The sequence below is a fragment of the Ursus maritimus genome (genome assembly GCF_017311325.1).
Source record: "Ursus maritimus isolate PB19 chromosome X unlocalized genomic scaffold, ASM1731132v1 scaffold_X1, whole genome shotgun sequence".
Taxonomy (NCBI): domain Eukaryota; kingdom Metazoa; phylum Chordata; class Mammalia; order Carnivora; family Ursidae; genus Ursus; species Ursus maritimus.
In genome coordinates, this window is record NW_024423319.1 from 63536985 (window position 1) to 63564402 (window position 27418).

A 27418-nucleotide genomic window follows, 5' to 3' on the forward strand; every position below is an offset into this window, starting at 1 on the left:
TGGGGTGGGGTCCAGAATGGATTGATAAAGGCATACATTTTATTCATCAGCAATTTTTATAGTACATGATCTTAGCAAGATTATGAAAGCATTTTAAAAATTTCTTTTAAAGTGCTTTAATTCCTCTTTACTTATTTAGACTACTAATTTCTTTTCCTGTAAACCATGAGGACTCAAATGTTATTAAAAGGCTAGTAATGTTTAAAACATGCTATATTCTAATTTAACTATATAAGTGATGAACCTTAATCTCATATTTAGCCACCAAATGAGAGTGTCATTGAGGTATGATAATTTTATATCTGTGTTAGAACTTGTCAAAATATGAATATCATTTTCATTTTTTAAGTTGTTTGATTATATCTCTCTGTAACTGGCAAGTATTTTATTGGAAGGTATATTTAATTCCATCTCGTATTTGTGATTAAAAAAATATAACCCTGTTCAGTACTTTTGAGAAGAATTGAATTTTATCTTGAACATGTTTTTCTTTATACTTATTTCAGTGTGCCTTTATAAAATATATCATTAATAACTTGTTTCATTTTCAACATACCAAAGAGGTATCTAATACCCATGATGGGCATATATACCTTCTGGAACTATTAGCATAGATGATGTATTTGAGCATATTTGAATATGCACTAAGCAACTTTTAAAAATTTATTTGTGGGTCATAATTAAGTTTTAGAATTATTTTTACCAATTTCACATTTTTGAGTAGGATGTATTTTAGTACACAGCATATTGTAATTGTGTGTAAATTTGTACACAATTGTGTAATTGTGTATAAATTGTGTATACATTTCATATGCTTTGACTTTTTAGCAATGTTGTTAATACATTTTCAGTGTTGACATTTATGGAGAGGTAAATAGTGTATTAATACCAATGCTTTAAGTATTTGGATGCAATAAATTTCTATGAAACTTTTTTCTTGTTCAAGCATTTAATTTTAATTATAATGCATCTTTTCATGAAAGTTGAAAGAATTTGTTAAAATCAAGATATGGAGGGTAGTTTGTAGCCAAAGAAGTTTTGATATTTCTGATATTGAGGAAGTAAATACTTTATAATTCCCTAAACAGATATACTTATATATGACATATATACTTATATATATTTATGGGAAGGTTTTACAGTGGACTTCACTACTGTTTCTATCTATTCTATTTTTAAAGCTATGATAGTTTTTGAGGTCATTTAAAAGACTTAGCCATGTCCTGAATATTTTAGTAGGTTTGAATATATAAATTTGTTATTTTGGCATACTGTTATGTGGCATCATTCATATTTGAAAGTCAAGGTATGCTATTGTGAGATAGAGTGGTCTAACTTATAAATTAATTTCTGTTTAATTGCATTTATTTAATAAACAGTGAAAAATATTATAGGTTGACAGTTGAACTTTTTTTTGGTTGACTTTTTTAGAAAAAAATGTAAATAGACTAACTTTATAGTTTGAATTTTGCATAATTGGGAATTAACTTAGAATTTTATAGCTTAGACTTTATGTACTTTTTGAAAGGGAGAATAATATGAAATAGTTTGTCAGGTTATTTAAATTACATATGTAATTTTAAAGTCCGTTATTTGAATTTGCCATTATGTTAATGTTGCCTTTCAAATACTTATTGTGTTTTAAATTGGTTCTTTCATTGAAAAAACATTTATTTATATAATTTTTTATTATAGTTGCATTTTTACAATTAGCTGGCATTGAAAATACATTATGATTCTGTAAAAGGGATGTTTTGACGAAACACTTTCTAATGTCCTATATTTGAATATCTACATTGTGAATTAGCCTAAGTGATGAGATGTTAGTTTGTTCAAGTTTAACAGTGGTAGTGTTGAGGATCATTAAACCGGGCTTATCTTTAGAGGTTGCATACTAAATCAGTGAGGAGTCCAGTCTCTCCAAAAAAGAATTATTTTCAGTATGTTCTTGATTTGTAAATTTTTCCTAAGCATTCTTTTTTTATTCCAATTTTGACTAAAGGCTGAGATTTTTATATGGATATCCTCCCCTGGCACACACATACAAATATTTACCTTATATTTGAAGAATGCTTAATTGAGTCTAATACTCTGTAGTTTTTCTCATAATTTCTTTCTCAGTGGGGCTAAATACTTATTACATAGAAGCAAAATTTGATGTGGGGATTGCTTAAAGGAATTGTCCATTGTTAATAGAAGTTCTGCTTAATTATAGTGGGAGTCCCCTGTAGCCTTAAAAATTTCCAATTATTTTGTTATTTGGGAATACTTTACTTTTCAACTGGAAAATATACAAATAATTGTTTTTTCCCTACTATCTTGGTGAGGGTATTCTGTTGATGAAGGTTCTGTACTATTAATTCAGCATATTTTCAGAATTAATTAATTGTTCCTGGATGTTATTCATGCTAATGAAGATATTTAATGATTGTTTACCTGATTTCAGCAATGTTTAATGGATTGAGTATATCTCAAGTCCCTTCAACAAAAGACTTTTCATTTGGTTTCCATTTTAAGCACTTTTCAGAATGTTCATCTTCTATACATGTCTTTATTCTTTATAAGAATTTGCTAAATCTGGAATAATTTTTTCTCTGAAATGTTTTGGTTTTTTTTTTATGGTGGTCCTGTTTGGTTACCAAAATTGCTTTGGTTCTCCTTTATTGTTTTGAAAAACAAAGCTAGCATTAATGAAGCATTTTACTTGTTTTTATGTTTGAGTAAGGGTTTTAAATGCCTGGCAATTTCAAGGTAACTCTTTTTCAATTTACTTTGTTTTTATAGTGCAGGTAAGTATTGTAAGTCATTTAAATATATATAGGTGTCTAGTCTGTATATAGGATCCATTTGTAGATAACTAAACTGGTTGCAGTTGCCATAAGATCTCTTTCTTATTCTAGAATTTTCAGCAAGGAAATAAATATGGTCAGTAGTGGTGATCTCTCTGCTTAAGGTTTAAACATTATATCTAAGTCTTCCTTTCCTGTTCTCTGTTCTTTGGTGATATTGGGACTTTCAGAGAATGGGAAATAGCCCCCCCCGCCCCACAAAGAGAGTTTGCATTTTCTAGTGTTAGCAAAGTGATTCATTTTTCTGACTTAATATATGTCTCCTTTGTCTTTAGCTTTGAAGTTTATAAATAAAAATGAGATGAGTCAATCCTGTTTTTACCTTTCAAGTATAAGAAAATAATAAACTAGTTCTTTAATATCAAATTTTCTAAATTTATGTCAATGTTAATAAAATTTTTCTTGTTAAGATTTCCTCTAAAACTGCTTTAGATTTTGCATAAAATCAGGGAATGCACATTTTGTAATTTGAGTCAAACATTGTAGCCTATGTATAAATTGTTAATAAACTGTGGACTCTTAATTTCATATAGCTTTTCTATTTCTACTTCTAAGATTTTTAAGAAAGTTATTTGATATTAATTTTCCTGGTACCGTCACTAAAAAGAAAACAGTGCTGTTTTTCATTAACTGCAAACATTGTAGGACATATGACTAACAAGTGTTTCAAATCATTTTTTAGCTTTTGATTATTTAGTTACATCATCATTATCTCATAAACACCACCATTTTTGGGTACAGATCATTATGCCTTAGTCATGTTTTATATAAGGGTTCATATCAAGAATACTAATTTTGAACTAAGATGTTACAAAAATACTAATACAGATTTTGAAGATGAGGAATTCCGTAGTAATTCTATGAAATATTTTAGGCTTTTTAAAAAAACATTTTTTAATTTAAATTCAGTTAGTTAACATATAATGTATTCTTGATTTCAGAGGTACAGGCTTGTGATTCTTCGGTCTTAATACCCAATGCTCATTTCATCACATGCCCTCCTTAATGTCCATCACCTGGTTTGAAATATTTGTTTTTATTTTTAACCCTGAAGTATATAACATTTGCTAATGCCTCATACTTTATTAGAAGAGTATGGGTTCATCACCTTGTTTTCACAAGAAGTTTTTAACATTCTTTGGCTGTAGTCATTTGAATTGTTTTACATATCAACATTTTGAATGTGGTATGATATTTTAGCATAGCATATACTTACTTGTTTTGTATCTCTAAAGGGTATACATTTAAACCTATAATCTTATTCAGAATTCTCTGTTTAGAAAAAAAATTTTCTATTTAATTCTATTGTGGTATTGTACACAAAATGTAAACAGTTTTTTAAAAAAATTTGTCATTTTTGTGCATGGATGCACCATAGTTTTTGGCCTTCTAAAATTGTATATTTTATTTAGCAATTTTCTTCAGACCTGTTTTCAGAATCTCTTAAAAGATAAAACAGTAGATTATAGGGATGTATCTGAGATGGCCTGTCAAGTGCATTTTAGAGATGGAGCATACTGGACTAAAGATGTTTAGAAATTTTTTTTTTAATTTTTAAAAAAAGAGGCTTCAATTCTTTCATTTCTAAATACATATTTGGAAATCAATAAAATACAGTTATCTTTAAGAATGTGACTATAGTAGATTCACCAAGTACTCATAAGCGTAGTAGTAGTGAATGAGTAGAGAATATAGCACTGGCATATTAGAGAATATTGGGATTCAGGATCTTAGGTGCTACTTCTGGCTTTGCCACTAACTTTGTTTCTTTGGCCATATCGTTTTCCCTTTCTAAGCATGTTTCCTCATCTGTAAAATGACAGAATTAGGACTCTAAGGTCCCTTTTTCTAGCTCTAAAATTTTGTGTTGCTTTTGTAATGGCTGTTTTTCTAAAACCTCCATGGTGCAACAGATCCTTCTCTTGATTGCTCCTATTTTAGAAATTTAATGTTTTGAATTACTGATTTATGTACCAGCAAGAGGTAGTTTACTTTTTTCCCCCTGTTTGAGTACTTACACAAGGAACATTATGAATTTCCTTTCTAGATAGAATCACAAAAACTAAAGGCTTTCTTGGCGTGCAACCTCTCTCTCTCTCTCTCTCTCTCTCTCTCTCTCTCTCTCTCTCTCTCCTGCTTGTGTGTTTGTCTTTCCACTGTTGGGCTGATTCCTTATTTTTGCTTCCTTTTAGTAGATAAAGGTGTAAGGGGTAATAAGACATTGCCTTGGTATTATGTGATTTAGAAGGCTTAGCTTGTTTGGGTTTTGGGGTTCTATTCTCTCATGCACCAGTTCCGATCATTGTTTTTTGTGGGTTTTTACCCTTCCTCCCATATTGTTTTGCTTTCTCCCCCTCTCCCTTCCCTCCCTTTCAGGAAAATGGAGGAGTGGCTCCATTACTTCCAGCTCTGCCCAGGTTTTCTGCCACAGAGTGGCACAGCCTGTGCCTCTAATGCTTCTGATAGATTCGTGACTGCTTTGGATGCTACACCTGCCCCAAGATGTAATATTGAGCATTGAGATTCCAGGGGGGCAGTACCTTGTTGCCTGGATGATTTTCTCAGAAACGTCCTGGAAAGCCTCAAGAAAGGAAACTTCAGAGCAAACAGAAATCAACTAGGGATCATGACTATACATCCATCACATGCATACCAGCACGGGTCCAGCCGAGGCCTCCAAAATGATGCTTTGCCAGCCTCAGCTGGTTCTCAAGTGATGATGTCCTTGAAGTCTCTGTGGCCCGTGACTCAAGAGTTAAGGTAGTGGAGTTACCCTTAAAGCATCTCACAGCAGGCTTTGTAGATGGGACACATCTCACCTCAACATATTTGCTGACTACTCAGGTTGAAGGTCAGCCTCAGCCCTTAGGTCCTTCAAATTAAGTTCTAACTTTGAGGTGTAGGTTATGTGATAGGCTAGGTTTATGATACAGTGTGTCTTTGACCTAGTGGACTTGAGCCATCAGTCATGCAAAATTATTTAACTTTATTCTTTTTAGGGCTTAATATTACATGGCTATACATCAGGTTTTCCATTGGCCAAAAGGTGTTAGAGGGTAAATCTAAACCATCTTAGGGAGGTAAAGCTAAGGGAATCTCCATTACTCTGTATGTAACTTTTCAGTTTGGAGAAAGATGACCATTCTCTGAATTTTGTAATTTTTTTTCCTGCTTCTAAAGTGATTGTGATTGTTCTATATATTATGTTCTTAATGAAGGTTGTTGATTGATAAATCATGTAATTTTTCAGTGTATGAATCTAATTTAATTTTCCATGACTTATGTAATTTCACAGTTGATATAAAATTGTATCTTATTATCTCATGTGTATCATATCTCTCAGTTTTTTTCATGACAGTCTAAAACTTGAGTATGAATTAGGTAGATTTACATATTTTGACCTTCCATTTAGTAGACATATTCTTACGAGTCTAGAGTTTGAAAGAAGAAAAATTTTATGGTTTCTTAAAATTAACCATGTCTTTACAGATAATATAGAATTTTAGACTTTTTTGGAACTTGTAAATACAAACTGAAATCAGGTGATTGAAGTAACCTTTAGTGTAACTAAATTAGTACTTGTATTTTTATTGGTTATTACTGTACTACCCAAATGGTGATATAAGATCTTGTAACTGCAAATGAACTGTTTTTCTATTTGCAATCTATTATTCAACACTTTACATTTATGTGTGTGTGTGTGTGTATACACACACACACACATATTCATTCCAAAACAGTGGTTTTACCCAAATTGGTTCAAGAAAGTTTTTCCTTGTCCATGGGAAATGACAAATGTAGTGTGTATTTAAGATGATTTTAGAGAGTTTTTCTAGATAGATGCTTTTACTAAATTTAAAGAACCACCCTTCATTCTGAAACTGTTTCTTAATTTGTGGAGGGTTTGTTGAAATAGTCTTTATTTCATAAAATGATGAAAATAAACAATTTTGGCTTTAAATTTTTATTCTTGGCAAAATGAAAAGTTGACAACCCTATATTCTCCATTTTAAAAAGTTTACTGTGTACAATCCAAGTCAGCAAACCACTGATCTAGAAGTGTAATAACAACACTTAATAGCTCAACTACAGTAGGATTTAAATTGGAGTGATCCAATCTTTACTTTATTGAAACACAAATCAGATCAAAAACCCTCAAAAAAGCAAACTCATCTGTGGTTTCCTTTAGCACTTGGTAGCTCTCTTTGTTGTCTAAATATTTCTAATCTGTCTGTTTAGAGAAGGAAGCACCAAAAGGCAGATAATAAGTATTTATGAAGTGGTTACCTATTTTGGTGCCTTTGCTATATATCTTTGAATAAAACTAGTAATGAACAGTCTGCCTTTCAAATAAAATTACCAAGGCATTAACATCTCCTGCCATTGAGTGAATCTTGATTGAAATGTGAGTGTATGTTAAGAAATCTAAAGAGGGGTTTGAAATCCAAAAATAACAGAAGTTCCATAATTCCAGCTGTAAGTTTTTGACTAAGCTAGAGAGTTAATCTTGATTGTAGAGTGGATGTTTATCCCATAAGACTTAGTTCATGGAAAACTGAGAATCATGCGGCCTTCCTTTTGAACCTTTCTATAAGGTATTCCTTTGTTACTGTTATTTATAATTTTATATCACAAAGACACTCCAGGTGCAAAACACCTCACCTTACAAAAGCTGCATGATTGCTTTTATCTTACATTTTCAGATGTTTTCCTTTAGCGTAAACATGGAAATTTATTAGGATTATATTTTATTGATGATGTTAAAGAAGTATTTCTCATGCTTTTAGCAGTTGATTTTTCCATTAACCAATTGGTCTTTGAGGAACATCTTGAGAAATTTTGGTATGAGTAAGGCTACTGCACTGTCTACTTTTTTGGAAAGTGAAGACTCATTTATGGTATTTTGTGTTCTTTTACCATGTGTATAATTAATAGCACTCATGTCCCTTCTCTTATCTGCCCTAGTTTGAATATTATTAGGGATTTCTGATTGCCTCAATACTTAGTATATGGTATATGCTTTCATTTCATTAGCAGAATTTATGAATTAAATTGAAACTTAAGTGCCAAAAATATTATTCACCAGTTTGAGGCACTGTTTGATAACAAAGTGGTTTATTACACATTGATTTTCTAAGAGTATGTTTTGCTTTGAATAGTCTTTTCATGTGGAGTTTTGTCTTGGAATGCCATTTGTCTGAATAAGTTGATTTATTATGTGGGCCTATCTGATACTGTAGTTGTTGGATGATGGCAGCAGAGCAAATACAGGATTGGAAGATTATGCAGCATGAAGTTGCAGTTGGTCAAAATAGTAGAAATGTCCCTCAGGTTTTTAAATAAATTGCAGAAGTATTTAGAATTGGAACAAATCAGTGCTAAGAGCATTTTCAAAAGTTTTGGTTGGTAGCTTAGGTTAAAACATGGTTTTGGTAGTTTTTTATTGACAGTATAAAATCTTTTTATACATTTATTTCTATTTTGATAGTGAGAATTTTTTTTTAAATTTGTTACACTTCACCACCAAATATATAGTTTTATTTTTACTGTCTTTTTACTCAAGAATTGCCAAGAAGATGCTTTTAGAAGAAATTAAAGCCAATCTTTCCTCTGATGAGGATGGATCTTCAGATGATGAACCAGAAGAAGGGAAAAAAAGAACTGGAAAACACAATGAAGAAAATCCAGGAGATGAGGGTGAGCTCCAAAGAGAAGTATAGGATGTCATAACTTGATTGTTTGACCAGTTCAGTCTTTGAGGACTATCTGACCATGATATTTCATAATATATGCATTTGGAGTTTATTAAAATATTTAAAACTTTACTACTACCTTTACTCCTTTTGAGTATCTGGTAATAATTGTGCACGTTTTATCAGTTATTGCCAATAAACAGATGATTTTTCAAGCAATATATTTTTTCCCTTTAAAAAAATCTACAAGTGTCTATTGGTGATATTTAATCAATATTTAATAATAATAGATCAAGTCTGATGTATAAGATTGCCTGGTATTACCAGTGATATCAAAGTAAGTGCAAGCTGTGATCTTTTTCATAAATCTTGATAATTTTCAACAAACAAAATAGTTTTATAAAACATTTTAAAGGAAAAAAGTCTAAGGACTTTAAAGGAAAGAAGTCTTTACTGATTCATTTTCTCCATTTAGAAGCAAAAAATCAAGTCAATTTTGAATCAGATTCAGATTCTGAAGAATCTAAGAAGCCAAGATACAGACATAGGCTTTTGAGGCACAAACTCACTGTGAGTGATGGAGAATCTGGAGAAGAAAAAAAGATGAAGCCTAAAGAACACAAAGAAGCCAAAGGCAGAAATAGAAGGAAAGGTAAGACATTTTAATTCTGAATATAAGGAACATACTGTTTTTTTTTTTTTTTTTTAAAGAGAGGGAGGGAGCGCCTGGGTGGCTCAGTCAGTTAAGCATCTGCCTTCAGCTCAGGTCATGATCTCGGAGTCCCAGGGTCGAGTCCCCAATCGGGCTCCCTGCTTAGTGGGGAGTCTGCTTTTCACTCTGACCCTCCCCCCTCTCGTGCTCTGGAGAGAGAGAGAATCCCAAACAGGCTTCATGCTCATTGTGGAGCCCAACATGGGGCTTGATCTCAGGACCCTGCGATCATGACCTGAGCCAAAATCAAGAGTCAGATGCTTAACCATCTGAGCCACCCAGGTGCCTTTGAAACAATACTGGTTTTATAAACTAATTATAGTAATGAAATTTAAATATGTCTGGACCAGCTATATTAAGTGAATATCAGCACACTGGTAACAACTATTCTCTTACATGAGAGTGAAATAAAGAATTTAGAGTGGGAAGAGAACCCAGAAACTTGAGAGATGACACAAAGAATATTTTTAACCTTTAGTAGTCATACACACTTAGATTAAAAAGACAAATATGACAATAAATAAAATATATTTAAAGGCTATGTAGATGACATAGGATTGCCTGTAACTGTAGGACAAAATAACGCTTTCCCAAGGAAGGATAGAAGATGCAATTAATTTGCATAGATTTATTATATGCAAAGCTTGTATGTAGTCAGATAAAATTTTCATTACGTTAAAAGTCTGAATCCTTCTGCATTGAGTGCTTACATATATCCAGCATCATGATAAACATTGAGAATACAAAAATGAATAAGGAATCATTATCTTGTATGGTGGTTTTCAGCCTGGCTACACATGTGGATTATTTTGGGGATTTTGAAATACACATAGGACAAGACTCCATCCCAAGCCAGTTACAGCATAATTGGTGGTGGTGAGACCTAGGTATCCATATATTTTATAAAGCACCTCTGATATGATTCTGATACGTAGCCAGGTTTGGCCTCAGTAGTTTTGTAAGTATTATTGACATTAATATTAAATGAAATTATAGCACTATGAAGGATGTCTTCTGTAACAGAGGTATTGTATAGTGTGGCACAAAGGAAGATTTCTTTAGCTTCTTGGGGGATGGCAGTTACCCCAGAGACAACTTCACAAAGATGAGTTTCAGTCAGCAAAGCAAGTTGTAATTGAGGAGCAGGTAGATGTGAAGATTTATAGTATAAGCAGCGAAGAATCTTTAGAAGCCTCTGCAGAATGTTTGGCACATGGTGGACAGAATACAGTTAACATGGTATAGCTGGACTGTAGGAGGGAATAGGGAAAGTAACAACAGGAAATGAAGCTGGGCCAAAACAGACACCAAGCGTTGGAGACACTTGAAAGCTTTTGTTTCTCAAACTGGAGTACTTGGCAGTGGACCCACGGGTACATAAGGCTGTAGAGTAAACATTGCACACCTCTTTGGTGTGCCCATTTTACTTGAACATTGGGGGAGAGCATTCTTAAATAATCACAGGTATATTGAAAAATTAAATGTGAAATTTGCCTGAGCATTTTGGCTAACAAAATGTTCAGAGAAACTTTGGTTTCTTAGGGGGCAGATTCTGAAAACTTTACGGCCAAACTCCTGGAGGGCAAATAAACTCTTTTTTTGCCATTAGGAATAGGAAAACATTTTTGGAAGTGTCTGAGAAGTACAATAGACTCTATAGGCTGGAGAGCCATAGAAAGCATATTTCTATTTTTAGTTTTTTTGAATTGCAGCTGTATTGAGATACAATTCATAAACCATACAGTTTGCCTGTTTACAGTGTACAGTTTGTTTTTAGTATATTCACAGAGGCATACCACCACTTTTTAAAACAACTTTGACGTATACTAGACATACAGACAAGGGCACATTTTATAAGCAGACAGCTTGATGAACATACATGGCACAGGACATTCATTACTAGTACTCATGAATCACAGCCTCAGCCCAACCACTCATTGTTCCTGTTGAAAGATTTTAACCAAGAATATAATATGATCAGATTAGTTGTCTATTATTCTGTGATACTCAGAGCTTAGATTTGCATCTATTTGGAGGATACTGCTGTAGTTGATACCAGGTGCGGTTGTTGAAGGGGAGAATTGACTTGCGTCACATAGAGACTGAATGTGTGAGAGAGAAGCGTGGGATGACTCAGGTTTTTGGAGTTGTCATGGTATATGTATAATACGACAAAAGTAGATGAAATGGCCTAGTGGAGCCTGTAATGTTGTGCAGATGTAGGGCTAAGGAAAGAATCTTGGAATCCTGAATATTTAAAGGGCTGTTGAGCAGCAGTTATTCATTAAAGAGGAAGAGGAGGGCTTCCCCCCATGCACATGTACTTAATATGTCAAGGACATTTTCATGTTAATAAATAAATAATAGTACATCATTTTGTGAATGCTTAATTTATAGATTTCCTTGCAGCAGGACTGCAAGCTTGTCTTTCAGATTCTATAAAGCACCTGAGCAATTTAAGCAGGTTGCATAACTTAGCATGATTCCTTCATGTATCTTCGACAAAAGGGGAAATTCTGATCTTGCCTCTGAGGCTCAGTTCAGAATATAGAGTCCTTTAGTAGGCAGTTATATTTGAAATATTTTATTAAGACCTAAGTTTTTTGTGACCTGACCTGTTTCCACTGTCCTTTTCTGTGGGTAATTTATTACTCAAGTGTTTTTTTCATTTGTTTGTGAAAGAGGGAGTAAATTAAAATCCCATATTTATGTTTCTAATATGGATTATGATCATAGTGATTGATACTGCGTTTAAAGTTGCATGATTTTCCAAGTTTTGCAAACTCTGATGTGCCTTTGTTGTCTGGAAGCTTAAGTTAGGCAGTGGCCAGAAATCAAGAGAGTAACTGACTTAGTAAATCAAGGCCAACATGTGAACTTTCAGTTTCCACCTAAATTTGAAAAAGTTATAAAAATTATTTTGATGATAATTTAAAAGTGTAATTATTGCCTTTATATTAGATGATATAAATTGATGTTATTTTTTTTTAAGATTTTATTTGAGAGAGTGAGAGAGAGCACAAGATCAGGGTGAGGGGCAGAGGGAGAAGCAGACTCCCTGCTGAGCAGGGAGCCCGATGCGATGTGCGGCTCAGTCCTGGGACACCGGGATCATGACCTGAGCCTAAGGCAGACGCCTGACCAACTGAGCCACCCAGGTGCCCCTGATGTTATTTTTCTAAGTGTGATAATGTTACTTAGTTATATACGACAGCATCCTTATGCTTAAGGGTAAAGCGTCATGGTATTTGCACTTAAATGGTTCAGTATAAAAAAGTGTGTGTGTATAGAGAGCGAGCAAGCAAATGTGATGTAAACTTAACAATAAGTGAATTGTAGGGATGGAGAAGGGAGAAGGGATGTAGATGTTCATTCAATAATTCTTTCAAGTTTTTGGTAGGTTTGAAAATTTTCAAAATAAAGTGATGAAAAATTAATAATAGGTTTAGAATTTTGCTTTTTATTTTTAAAGGTTTTATTTATTTCTTTTTGCGAGAGAGCATGCGAAAGAGAGCATGAGCTGGGGGAGAGGCAGATGGAGAGGGAGAGACAGACTCCCCGCTGAGCATGGAGTCCGATGCGGGTCTTGATCCCAGGACCCTGGGATCATGACTTGAGCAGAAGGCATATGCTTAACTGACTGAGCCACCCAGGCACCCCTAGAATTTTACTTAAACAAAGGATTTGTATGTGTGTGCCTGTGGACCCATGTGCTCCCCCACATTCCCAGTTGCTTAGTTCTTTTATTATTATTATTATTATTATTATTATTATTATTATTATTATTTTTGTTTTTTACTGTGGTAAAATAAAACATAAAAGTTTAACCATTTTAACCATCTTTAAGTGTACAATTCAGTGACATTAGGTATGTTCACATTGTTGTACCATCAACACTCTGTCTCCACAACTCTTCATCATCCCAAGCTGAAACGCTTTAAACAGTAACTCCTTATTCCCGTTTTCCCCAGTAGCAATTCTTTATTGTATTTGTGTTAGCCTATGTTTTTTAAATTTTATTAATTTTTTGGATAGAACAGACATTAGATTCTGACCTCAGGTCATGATCTTTTGTTTTTTTTTGAAGATTTTATTTTATTTATTTGACACACACACAGCACAGGCAGAGGGAGTGGCAGACAGGTGGAGAGGGAAAGGCAGACTCCCCGCTGAGCAGGGAGCCCAATGTGGGGCTCGATCCCAGGACCCCGGGATCATGACCTTAGCTGAAGGCAGTTGCTTAACCTACTGAGCCACCCAGGTGCCCTCAGATCATGATCTTTAACAATTTTTTTTATTATGTTCAGTTAGCCAACATACAGTACATCATTAATTTTTGATGTAGTGTTCAGTGATTCATTAGTTATGTATAACACCCAGTGCTCATCATGTCACATGCCATCCTTGATACCCATCACCTGGTTATCCCATCCCCCCACACCTCTCCCTTCTGTAACACTCAAGTTTTTTTTCCCCGGAGGCCAGAGTCTGTCATGGTTTGTCTCCCTCTCTGATTTCTTCCCATTCAGCAATTTTTTTTTTGGAATTTTCGGTTTAATGAAATGTAAAAATAGTATAGAGTTCCTATATACCTTCTACTCAGCTTCCCTAATTTAACACTTTAAACTTACTATGGTATGGTAACCAAAACCAGGCAATTAACATTGATACAATAGTAATTAGTTAAATTGGGGATTGGCTAACTATGCCTGAAGGCTATACCTGAACCACATTATCCTTACTCACTTACTTACTCACCACTGCTTTCCTGTGTTTTTGGTGGCAAAGTTGAGTAGAGATAAGTAGTTGCCACAGAGACTGTATAGCCTACTAAGCTGAAAATATTTACCATCAGACTTCTCACATAAAGTGTTTTCTGACCTCTGAAGTAAACTGTAGACCTTATTTGCTTATTATGAGTTTTCCCACTAATGTCTTTTCTGCTCCAGAATCCAATGAGGGATGCCACATTGCTTTTAGTTGTGATGTCTCCTTAATCGCTGATATGTGACAGTTCCTCCTTTTCTTTCATGATTTTGACACTTTTGAAGAGTATTGGTCAGTTATTTTCTAGACTGTCCATCTATATGTATTTGTCTAATATTTTCTTATGATTGGATTGAGGTTATTATGCATTTTGACAAGAGTACCACAAAAGTAATATTTAATCTTTCTCAGTGTATCATACACCAAGGTTACATGATGATAAGAGGTCTTATTATTAGTAATATTAATATTGATTGCTTGGTTCAGTTGGTGTCTGCTGGATTTTTCCACTGAAAAATATCCATTTTTCTATTCACATTGAATTAATATCTTGTGGAGAGAGACTATTCAAATATCCTGTTTCTCATCATTCTTCAGCCCACTAATTCTAGCATTCATCTTGCCTGAAGCAATTACTGTGATGTTTATCTAGTAGTGATTTTCTACTTCTTTCATTACTTATACATTCAGTAATGGTAAGAAAGGGCTGTCTGTATTCCCTTATTTATTTATCCCATTACTTATATTAATATGGGTTTATAGATATTTTATTCTATGAGTTGTACTCCAGTTGTTCATTTTGTCGCTCACATTGTTTCAGCTTTGGCTATGGGAAGCTCCTTCAAGTTGAATCACGTGTTCTTTGAATTTACCCCCATAATGTTTTGAACACTGCTTTACTTTCTGACACCACAAGATATTTCAGGCTCATCTTGTGTTTTCCCTACCTGGCTTCCTCTGGCCGGAAAGATGGGTATTCTCCTGGGGTTTTAGATACCTGTGTCATAGTGGCAGTTTCGGTACAGAAAAATAAAATTTTTGAGAGAAAAAATAAAATTGGAGATTCCTTTATGCTCATGATTTGCAGGGCCCAGCTCCTTTTTCTCAGTGCTGTGGCTAGAAATGGGGTTCTCCCCGTTTTCCTGTCAGCACCCTCTGCATAGTTTTGGAATTCAGCCTGCCTTCTTGTTGAAACCAGATAAGACAGGAGGAAAAAAACCTATGACACTCACAGTCACTGCCCCAACCCCAGTTTTTAGGGATCATTTTTCAGGTTTTTATTTCAGTCCCCAATCTGCCTGCTCTTGTTTCCTTTTCATAGTTCTTAGGTCACTTCTTTATGTATTCTGTTCATAGTTTCTAGTGTCACAAATGGCAGAAGAGTCTGTATTTGCCCTTACTCCATCTTGGTCAGCCTACTTTGCTTATTTTGAATAATCAGAATTCTTTTTATTCACCTTTGGTAATAATGAATTTATTTTATTGATAGTTGAATTCTCTTTTTGTTAATTCATACACAATACTTATATTTTAATATAGAACCATAGTTTTATAGCCATAGTTGGAATACATTGGAATATTTTTATATATGCTATTTGAGTTATTAACTGGTCTAATCTGTATGATGTGTAATATCCACAAATGTATATACTATAGATAGTCTCATAGTAGTCTGTGTTTTAATGTGAAGGTATTGACAAATTAAGTGATTTGCATTTCTGTTGGGAAGTATTTAGTAACTTTTTTTTTTTTTATTCAAGTGAGCAGTGAAGATTCTGAAGATTCTGATTTCCAGGAATCAGGAGTTAGTGAAGAAGTTAGTGAATCTGAAGATGAACAACGGCCCAGAACAAGGTAGATATTATATCACTTTTTCAAAAATTGTTAGAATTAATATGAATAACCATGCTTTGATTATTTATAGAAAGGTTGCTGTTACAAATAAAGTAAAATACTTAATATTTTGATTTGATACTAATTGTGAAAATTAAAAAGAGTACATATAAACATACATGGTTGAATTATGTGTTGTAAACCAGGTGGGCTTTCAGTGTGAAAAAACACTCTTGATTGTACTTTTTGGTTGTTATGCGGGGATGCTGTAGTGTAGTAAATAAGAGGCTGTGTTGACAGACTACCTCCTGGCTTTACTATTTGCTCTTTGTATGAATACACTGTGCTTCAGTTTCCTTGTCTTTAAAATGGGGGATTACAATGGTACTTACCTTATTGATTACTGTGGACATTGAATGGGTTTATAATATGCCTACTTGACAAATAGTAAATGTTCCCTGAATGCTAATTATTGGTCTTACTCTAGTATACTAGTATTATAGTAATTAAGATTTGTTTGTTCTCTTAATACACATAGCTACTGATCTAGATTAGTAGTTTTTTAAAATTCTGCTTACTTCTTAGTGTACTATTTTAGATAATACTGACCATTCTAAGAATTTTTTTGTTTCCTCCAGAATATTGCATCTTGGCCTTTTAGCTAAAGATCAAGTGTATTTCCCCCAGAATAATATTATCTTTTTATAGTGTATCAAATGGGCTGTTTGTGTTTGTATGAATGTGATATGTGTGTCTGCATACGTGTCAATACTTGTAAGTATTAAAACATTTGAGATCTTTTTAGATTAGCGCTTACCAGGTTGTGCCTGGAGTATAGCAACATATTACACATTGGGGAAATAACAGTAGGATACAAGGAGAGATTTTTAAAACTGAGAATTCACGTAACACAAAAACTCACCATTTTCAAGTGTAGAATACAGTGGTTTTTAGAATATTCACAGAGTTCTTCAGCCACCACCACTGTCTGGTTTGAGAACATTTTTTACCACCACAGAAAGAAACCCTGTACATTAGCAGTCATTTCCCATTCTTCCTGCCGTCCATTCCCTGGCAGAAGCGAATCAATCTACTTTGTATATGGATTTGCCTATTCTGGACATTTTATATGATTGGTTTCATATAGTATTTTTTTAATGAATGGATTCTTTCAGTTAGCATAATGTTTTCAAACTTCATGCTTATCTTGTATTAGTACTTTTATCTTTTTAAAATATTTTTAGGTGATCATAAAATACATGTAACCTAGACTTTACTCTCTTATCCATTGAGTGTACAGTTCAGTAGTGTTAAGTACATTCACATCATTCTGCAACCAATCTCTATGACTTTTTTAATCTTGCAAAACAAACACTACACATTAAACGTAACTCCCCCTTCCCCACATCCTCAAGAAACTACGATTCTGTCTCTATGAATTTGACTCCTGTAGGTACCTTATATAAGTGGAATCATATAGTATTTGTTGTCTTATTGTGGCTGGCTTATTTTACTTAGTACAGTATCCTCAGGTGTCATCCATGCTGCAGCATGTATCACAGTATCCTTCCTTTTTAAGGCTAAATAATGTTCTGTGTGCATGTACCACATTTTATCTCTTTATGCATCATTGAACACTTGGCTTACTTGTATCTTTTGCTATTGGGAATAATGCTGCTGTGAACATGGGTGTACAAATATCTCTTCAGTCCCTCCTTTCAGTTCTTTTGGTTTTATACCCAGAAGTGGAATTGCTGGATCATATATGGTAATTCTATTTTAACACTGAGGAACTGCCACATTGTTTTTCGTAGTGGCTGTACCATTTTACATTCTTACCAACAGCACATAAAGATTCTACTCTTTCTACATCCTCACCAACACTTGTTCTTTTCTATTTTTTAATGGGGTGGGAGGGATCTAACAACCCTAAACACTGTGAGGTGGTATCTCATTGTGGTTTTGATTTGTATTTTCCCTAATGGTTAGTGATGTTGAGCCTCTTTTCATGTGCTTTTGTGTGCTCTGAGTTAAGGGAGACAGAATCCTGCCCCTTGGGCAGCCCCTAGAAAAGCCAGAACGTTGCAAGCAAGTTTCACTCTTTACCTTCCTTCCTCGTGGAGGAGCTGAGAATTGGCAGCTTCCTGCTGACCTTGAGCTGAGCAGGAAAGAGGGTACAACAAGTATGAGCAGAAACACTACAAAATATCCAACCATTTTAAGTGTGACTTTTGGTTAGGTGTTCACTTGGTTGCTAAAGTTTCTTGACTGGATTATAGAGCTCTCATAAAGTTACTTTTTACCATATGTTGTTCGTTCTGTGTTTCTGTGGGAGAACAAGAGCCTGGAGCTTCCTAGTGGCCATCTTTTGTGGTTACCTGGCTATTTTATTACTTTTAATGGCTGAATAATATTCCATTGTATAGATAATACTGCATTTTATTTACCCATTTTTTATCTGTTGATATACATTTGGGTTGTTTCCATTTTTTGGCTGTTATAAATAATGCCACTGTGAACACTTGTATATGATTTTTGCATAGTCATATGTTTTCATATTCATTCATAGGAATATGTGAGTGGAATTGTTGGTTATGTGGTAACACTGTGCCCAACTTTCTTTTTTTTTTTTTTTTTAAAGATTTTATTTATTTATTTGACAGAGAGAGAGACAGCCAGCGAGAGAGGGAACACAAGCAGGGGGAGTGGGAGAGGAAGAAGCAGGCTCACAGCGGAGGAGCCTGATGTGGGACTCGATCCCGGAACGCCGGGATCACGCCCTGAGCCGAAGGCAGGCGCTTAACCGCTGTGCCACCCAGGCGCCCCCATGTGCCCAACTTTCTAAGGCAACTGTCAGACTGTTTTGCTCAGTGGCCTATCATTTTACATTTCCACCAGCAATACACCAGAGTTCTGATTTCTGCACATATTCACAAACTTTTATTATTTATTATTACTATTGATTATAGCCAACCTAGTGGGTATGTGGTGGCATCTCGTGATTTCGATTTACTTTTCCCAAATGAATAATGATGTTGAGCCTTTTTGCATGTCCTTACTAGCCATTTGTATATCTTATTTGGAGAACCATCTGTCTAAATTCTTTTTCCAATTTTTAATTGTGTTGTCTTTTTATTGTTGATTTATAACAGTGCTTTATATATTCTGGATACAAGACCCAGATCAGAATCCATTGCCTAATCCAAGGTCCTATAGATTTTTCATTCTTTTCATTGACAAATTTTATAGTTTTACCTATTATATGTAGGACTTTGATCCTTTTTTCCCCTATAACCTTTAGGAAATTTTATTAAAATAAGCTTCTAGGTTTATACCTATGTTTAGATAGTTCTCAGTATTTTCTAGTATGAATACTATTGTCATGAAAATATTTGTAGGGGCACCTGGGTGGTGCAGTCGGGTAAGCCTCCGACCCTTGGTTTTGGCTCAGGTTGTGATCTCAGGGTAGTGAGATCAAGCTCCACATCAGGCTCTGCACTCAGGGCAGAGTCCACTTGGGACTTTCTCTCTGTCTCCCTCTGCCTCCCCCAATAAAGAAATCTTAAAAAAAATTGTATACACACACACAATAGAGATACAGAAATATTTTTATTACACATTGTTATATATACACACATATTTATGCATGTGGGTATATTGACATACTCATTTGATTACTTCTCTTAGAGTAAATTACTAAAAGTGACATTGAGTCCAAGTTGTACAATTTTAAGACTTTTGTCATACATATTTTCATCTTTTTTTCTTTTTTTCCCCTAAAGTTTTACTTAAATTCCAGTTAACATATGGTGTAACATTAGTTTCAGATGTAAATTTAGTGATTCATCACTTACATATAACACCCAGTGCTCCTCATCATAACAAGTGACTTCCTTAATACCCATCACCCACTTAACCAATCCCCCGGCCCACCTCCCCTCTAGTAACCATCAGTCTGTTCTCTGCATTCAAGGGTCTGTTTTCTGGTTTGCCTCTTTTTTTCCTCCCTATGTTCATCTGTTTTGTTTCTTAAATTCCACATATGAGTGAAATCATATGGTATTTGTCTTTCTCTGATTGACTTATTTTGCTTAGCATAATATTCTCTACCTCCAAACATGTTATTGCAAATGGCAAGATTTCATTCTTTTTGATGACTAATATTTCATTATATATATACATATAATATATACACACACCAAGTCTTCTTTATCCATTCATCAGATGGGGGGGGACATTTGGGCTTTTTACATAATTTGGCTATTATTGATAGTGCTGCAATAAACTGTGGGGTGTAGGTATCCCTTTGAATTGGTATTTTTTATCCTTTGGGTAAATACCTAGTAGTGCATATGCTGGATCATTGGGTAGTTCTATTTTTAATTTTCTGAGGAGCCTCCATACTGTTCTCTAGAGTGGCTGCACCAGTTTGCATTCCCACCAACAGTCTAAGAGGGTTTGCCTTTCTTCCACATCCTCGCGAACACCTGTTGTTTCCTGTGTTGTTAACGTTAGCCATTCTGACTGGTGTGAGCTGATACCTCATTGTAATTTTGATTTGTATTTTCCTGATAATGAGTGATGATGAGTATCTTTTCATGTGTCTGCTGGCCATCTGTATGTCTTTGGAAAGATATCTATTCATGTCTTCTGCCCATTTTTAAACTGGATTATTTGTTTTTGGGGTGTTGAGTTTTATAAGTTCCTTATGTATTTTGGTTGCGAACCCTTTATCAGATGTCATTTGCAAATATCTTCTCACAATCCAAAGGTTGCTTTTTAGTATTGTTGATGGTTTCTTTCGCTGTGCAGAAGCTTTTTATCTTGATGAAGTCCCAATAGTTTATTTTTGCTTTTGTTTCCCTTGCGTCAGGAGACCTTTCTGTAGTAAGAAGTTACTACAGCCGATGGCAAGGTTACTGCCTGTGTTCTCCTCTCCTTTCTCATATTTGGGTCTTTCATCCACTTTGAATTTTTGTGTATGGTGTAAGAAAGTGGTCCAGTTTCATTCTTCTTCATGTGTCTGTCCAGTTTTCCCACCAGTTTTTGAAAACAGTCTTTTTTCCATTGGATAGTCTTTGGTGCTTTGTTGAAGATTAGTTGACCATATAGTTGTGGGGTCATTTCTGGGTTTTCTGTTCCATTCCATTGATCTATGTGTCTGTTTTTGTGCTAGTACTCCACTGTCATGATGACTGCCCTTTGTAATACAGCTTGCCGTCTGGAATCATGATGCCTACAGCTTTGATTTTCTTATTCAGGATTGCTTTGGCTATTCAGGGTCTTTTGTGGTTCCATACAAATTTTAGGATTGTTTGTTCTAGCTCTGAAAAATGCCACTGGTATTTGATAGGGATTGCATTAAATGTGTAGGTTGCTTTGGGTAGTGTAGACATTTTAACAATATTTGTTCTTTCAGTCCATTAGCATGGAATATTTTTCCATTTCTTTTTGGCATCTTCAGTTTCTTTCATCAGTGTTTTATAGTTATCAGAGTACAGGTCTTTTACCTCTTTGGTTACGTTTATTCCCAGGTATCTTACTATTTTTGGTGCAGTTGTAAATGGGATTGATTCCTCGATTTCCCTTTCTGCTGCTTCGTTAATGATTTCTGTATGCTGATTTTGTATCCTGTGACTTTATTCAATTCGTGTATCAGTTCTAGCAGTTTTTTGGTGGAGTCTTTCAGGTTTTCTATATAGAATATCATGTCATCTGCAGATACTGAAATTTTGACTTCTTCTTTGCTGATTTGGATGTCTTCGTTCCTTTTGTTCTCTGATTGCTGAGGCTAGGACTTCCAGTACAATGTTAAAATAACAGCGGTAAGAGTGGACATCCCTGTCTTCTTCCTGACCATAGAGGAAAAGCTCTCAGTTTTTTCCCCCACTGAGGATGATATTAGGTGTGGGTTTTTCATGTATGGCCCTTATGATGTTGAGATATGTTCCCTGTATCCCTACTTTGTTGAAGGTTTTTATCATGAATGCATGTTGATCAGTTTGTGAATATTGAACCACCCCTCCAGTCCATTAATAAATTCCACTTGATCATGGTCAGTGAGTCTTTTAATGTACTGTTGGATTAGATTTGCTGGTAGTTTGTTGAGAATTTTTGCATCCATATTCATCAGGGATATTGGCCTATATGTGGTTTTCTATTTTAGTGGAGTCTTTGTCTGGTTTAGGTATCATAATAATATTGGTCTCATAGAATGAATTTGATAGTTTTTCTTCCATTTCTGTGTTTTGGAATAGTTTCAGAAGAATAGGCATTAATTGTCCACAATAGCTAAATCGTGGAAGGAGCCGAGATGCCCTTCAACAGATGATTGGATTAAGAAGATGTGGTCCATATATACAATGGAATATTACTCAGCCATCAGAAAGAACGATTACCCAACATTTGCAGCAACATGGATGGGACTGGAGGAGATTATGCTAAGTGAAATAAGTCAAGCAGAGAAGGGCAATTATCATACGGTTTCACTTATTTATGGAATATAAGAAATAGGAAGATCGGTAGGAGAAGGAAGGGAAGAATGAAGGGGGGTAAACAGAAGGGGAAATGAACCACGAGAGACTGTGCACTCTGAGAAACAAACTGAGGGCTTCAGAGGGGAGGGGGTGGGGGATTGGGATAGGCCGGGGTGGGTATTAAGGAGGGCACATATTGCATGGCGCACTGGGTGTTACATGCAAGTAATGAATCATGGAACATTGCATCAAGAACTGGGGATGTACTGTATGGTGACTAATATAACAAAATAAATATTATAAATAAATAAATAAATAAACAAACAAACAAATAAATAAATAAATAAAAGAAGAATAGGCATTAACTCTTAATCATTTGGTAGAATTCCCCTGTGTAGCCATCTGGCCCTGGACTTTTGTTTGTTGGGAGATTTTTGAGTACTGATTCAATTTCTTTGCTGATTATTGGTCTGTTCAAGTTTTCTATTTCTTCTTGCTTTAGTTTTGGTAGTTTATATGTTTCTAGGAATTTATCCATTTCTTCCAGATTGCCCAATATTTTGGCATATAATTTTTCATAATATTCTCTTATAATTGTAATTCTGTGGTTTTGGTTATTTCTCTTCTCTCATTTGTGAGTTTGTTTATTTGGATCCATTTTCTTTTCTTTTTGATAAGTCTGGCTCTGGGTTTATCAATTTTATTAATTTTTTTCAAAGAACCACCTTCTGGTTTTAGTCTTTTTTTTTTTTTTTTTGAGATTTTATTTATTTATTTGACAGCGACAGCCAGCGAGAGAGGGAACACAAGCAGGGGGAGTGGGAGAGGAAGAAGCAGGCTCATAGCGGAGGAGCCTGATGTGGGGCTCGATCCCAGAATGCTGGAATAACGCCCTGAGCCAAAGGCAGATGCTTAACGACTGCGCCACCCAGGCGCCCCCTGGTTTTAGTCTTTGCAGCTGTATTTTTTTGTTTCTTTGTCATTTATTTCTATTCTGATCTTTATTATTTCTCTTCTTCTGCTGGCTTTAGGCTTCATTTGTTGTTCTTTTTCTAGATCCGTTAGGTGTAAATTTAGGTTGTTTATTTGAGATTTTTCTTGCTTCTTGAGGTGGGCCTGTATTGCTATGTACTTCCCTCTTAGGACTGCTTTTGCTGCATCCCAGAAGTTTTGGACTGTTGTGTTTTCATTTTCATTTGTTTCCATGTATTTTTTAAATTTCTTTTTTAATTTCCTGGTTGACCCATTCATTCTTTAGTGGGGTGTTCTTAACCTTGTGTTTGTGGTCTTTCTGAATTTTTTCTTCTTGACTTTAAGTTTCATAGCTGTGGCCAGAGAAGATGCACTATGTGATCTCAGTCTTTCTTTACTAATTGAGTCCTGATTTGTGATCTAGTATGTGATCTATTCTGTAAAATGTCTCATGTGCACTTGAAAGGAATGTGTATTCTGCTTCAGGATGAAATGTTCTGAATATATCTATTAAGTCCATCTGGTTCTCTGTGTCATTCAAAGCCACTGTTTCCTTGTTGATGTTCTGCTTAGATGATCTTTCTATCCGTTGATGTAAGTGGGTGTTAACATCCTCTAGTATTATTGTATTGTTGTCAATGAGTTTCTTTATGTTTGTTATTAATTGTTTTACATATTTGGGTGCTCCCAAGTTGAGGACATAAATATTTATAAATATTAGAGCTTCTTATTTGATAGACCTCTTAATTATGATATAATGCCCTTCTTTATCTCTTGTTATAGTCTTGGTTTCAAGTCTAGTTTGCTTCATATAAGTATTGTTTCTCTGGCTTTCTTTGACCTCCATTTGCAAGAAAAATGTTTTTCCATCCCCTCATTTTCAATCTGCAGGGGTCTTATGGTCTAAAATGACTCTCGTAGGCAGCACATAGATGGGTCTTGTTTTATTATCCATCCTGACATCCTCTCTTTTGATTGGACCATTTAGTACATTTACATTCAGAGCAGTTATTGATAGATACGAATTCTGTTCCTTTGTATTACTTCTTTTGTTGTTTCTGGAGATTTTTTCTGTTCCTTTCTAGTCTTTGTCGCTTTTGGTCTTTCTTTTCCCCACTCAAAAAGTCCCCCTTTAAATTTCTTTCTGAGCTCTTCTAGTGGTTACGAGCTCCTTTAATTTTTGTTCGTCTGGGATACTCTTTATCTCTCCTTCTCTTCTAAACGATAGCCTTGGTGGATAGAGTATTCTTGTTTGCATAATTTTCCCTTTCAGCACGTTTTGTATATCATGCCACTGACTTCTGGCCTGTCAGGTTTCTGTGGAGAGATCTGCTGCTGTCCCTTTGGGTCTTCTCTTGTAAGTTTGGGATTTCTTTTGTCTTCCTGCTTTTAGGAGTTTTTCTTTGTCACTGTATTTTACAAATTTAACTTCGGTATGTCTTGTTATCCTGCTTTTGTTGATGTTGATGGGAATTCTTTGTGCCTCCTCTGTATGTGTGTTTTCATCTATTATTTTCTCAGATATACCTTCTGCCCCCTTTAATTTCTCTTCTTCTGGGACTCCCATGACATGAATGTTACTACATTTGATGGAGTCACTGCATTCCCTCAGTCTACTTGTGATCCATCATTATTCTTCCTCTCTTTTGTAAAGCTTCATTATTTTCCATAATTCTATGCTCTGGGTGACTTGTTTCTATGTCTGTTTATTACATCCACTCTGTTTTGAATCTCAGTTACTACATTTTCATTTCTGACTAATTGGCTTTTTACCTTTTTTTTATTTCTGTGGTAAGGGTCTCCCTGATGTTTTCCATGTTTTTATGAAGTCCATTGAGTATCTTTATGATTGTTGCTTTAAATTCTCCATCATATTAATTATATCTGTTTCAATTAGATCTCTGTCCATGACCTTTTCTTGTTTTTTTTTTTTTCCTTTTGGGATGAATTTCTCCGTCTCTTGGAATTTTGTCTAGGTTTCTGTCTTCTCTGTGTTAGAAAAGCCTGTTATGTTTCCTGCTCCTGAGAGTAATGGCTTTATGAAGAGGAGGTCATATACTGTCCAGGGCCTGGTGGTTCAGGAAGGGTCTCTCATATGTGCTGCATCCACGCTGCTGCTAGATTTTGGCTGCTCTATCCCTTGGTTTAGTTGTCTGTAGAGGTTCTCCTTGTCTGGTGTTTGGAGCGTGGCCAGAGTGTGGCAAGTTTTAACTAGGTGTGCTTTGGTCTGCTTTCTAAAAGAGACCTGAAGCTATTTCCAGTAGAGTGGAAGCTTTGCAGCACTCTATGGTAAGTATATGTCTTGTGTGCCTGGGTTTATGCTGGTCTTCTGGGGAAGGGGTCTACTGCGCTGGTCCTTAGTGATGCTTGCCTGAGAAAAGCAGTAACAGTGTAGCTCAGGGGTGTGAGAATTTGTTCTCACTGTTGGTGCTGTACTATTTCTTAAAGTTGGTTTATGCTGAGGGGTGGGGAAGGGAAATAATGTCAGCCATGTCTTTTGTCCTCGTGGAGGGGAGTCTGTACTTGCTGCTCTCAGTGAAGCACTCCCAAAAGAGTAATTTCCCCTTGTGCATCCTAGGTGTTTTTCAGATCATTGTTTTCACACTGTCTGCAGGTTGCTTGCCTGCCTGGAGCAGTGCAGTGCACTTTGGGCTCTATCCCAGCTAAGCCTGCTGACTTTTTAAATTCTACACTTTAGGGACCTGGTGTGGTGGGGATCTGCACTGGTCTTCTGTGAGAGGGTCTTGCCATGCCTGAACTAATGCAGGTTTGACCCAGAAGGGCAGTCGTTCGGATTTGGAGCAAATCAGGCCAAACATCCAGCGTACAGGTTAGCTGCTCTCAGCAGGTCTGTCTGTGCCTATGCTGAGGTGTGCGGTGTGGGGGATGGTGCCCGCTGGTTCTTTTCTCCCCGGACATGCAATGGCACCTCTCATAAATGCACTCCAAGAGGAGGAAACAGTGTCTCGCATTGCACTTTAGGGGATCTTCAGATCGCGTTATCTGCCTGCGAGTTGCTTGCTTGCCTGCCTTTTGTCTAGGAGTAGGGCAGCGCCCTCAGGTCTCTATCCCAGCCAAGCCCAGGGACCTTTAAAACTCTAGTCTTTGAGCCCCTCTGGTTGCAAAAACTCATGAAAATCAACCCCTTTCATGTTCCCAGCCAGTGGCTTTGGGAAAATATTCATCTTGTGCGTATCCCTGTGTGCTCTGCTCTCTCTCTCCTTTCTCTTCCTCCCCTCTGCAGCACCCATGATACGTTTCTCTGTTAAGCCACCTCTCCACACTTTCTATCTTCCCGAATGTGCCCTCTTCTCTCCCTCTAATTGTGCTGTTTGTTCTAGTCTTCAGGTCTATTCCTTGGCTATTCAGAATGATTTGATAATTATTTACCTGTGTTTGAGGGGTGAGGCAAGCCTAGGGTCCTTATATTCTGCCATCTTAACTCCCTCCTGTCATACATATTTTGAAACTGTCTTATAGAGCTCATTTTTTTCTCCCCCAACATAATATGTAAATAACCGTGTTTTCACTTTTTCAACAATGAAATAGTGAATAGTCTGTTGGGTAGAACATATAACTTTGGGGGATTATGATCCATTTTGAGTTAATTTTTATAAGATAAGGGTCCAACTTCATTCCTTTGCATGTAGATAACTAGTTGTCTCAGCACCATTTATTAAAAGGATTTTTTTTAACCTGTTGCATTTTCTTAACACTTGTGGAAAATCAGTTGATGACAAATGTGACGTTTTATTTCTGGGCTCACATTTCTCTTTCATTGATCTTTATGTCTGTTATTTATGACCTGAATGTACTGTCTATATATATATATAACTTTGTATACCAGTTTCTAAGCCCAGAAGTACTTTTTTTGCCAAAAGTTGTTGTTACTGATTACTTTTTTTAATGTATGTGCACTCATATGAAGAAAACAGTATCTAGCCTTTATAATCTGCCTTTTTTCCTAAGAGATGGTGAATATTTTTCATTTGTATATTGGCTATTAATATTTCTAAAGGCCCTCTGTTCATCTTTTTTTAATTTATAATTTATTTTAAAGAGTGAGCAAGTAGGGGGAAGGGGAGAAGGAGAATTTAAAGCAGACTTCACATGGGG

General features: G+C 35.4%; 1 protein-coding gene across 7 annotated transcripts in view; it reads left to right on the top strand.

Annotated features, from left to right (window-relative positions):
• ATRX (ATRX chromatin remodeler) overlaps window positions 1-27418 on the top strand; it is a 345341-nt gene that overhangs the window by 120873 nt on the left and 197050 nt on the right. For all 7 annotated transcript variants that reach the window (XM_040630434.1, XM_040630447.1, XM_040630441.1 and 4 more), the window contains 3 exons: window positions 8413-8546; window positions 9018-9194; window positions 15782-15875. In XM_040630434.1, the coding sequence (XP_040486368.1) occupies window positions 8413-8546; window positions 9018-9194; window positions 15782-15875 (405 nt within the window). The remainder of the gene's footprint in view (window positions 1-8412; window positions 8547-9017; window positions 9195-15781; window positions 15876-27418) is intronic.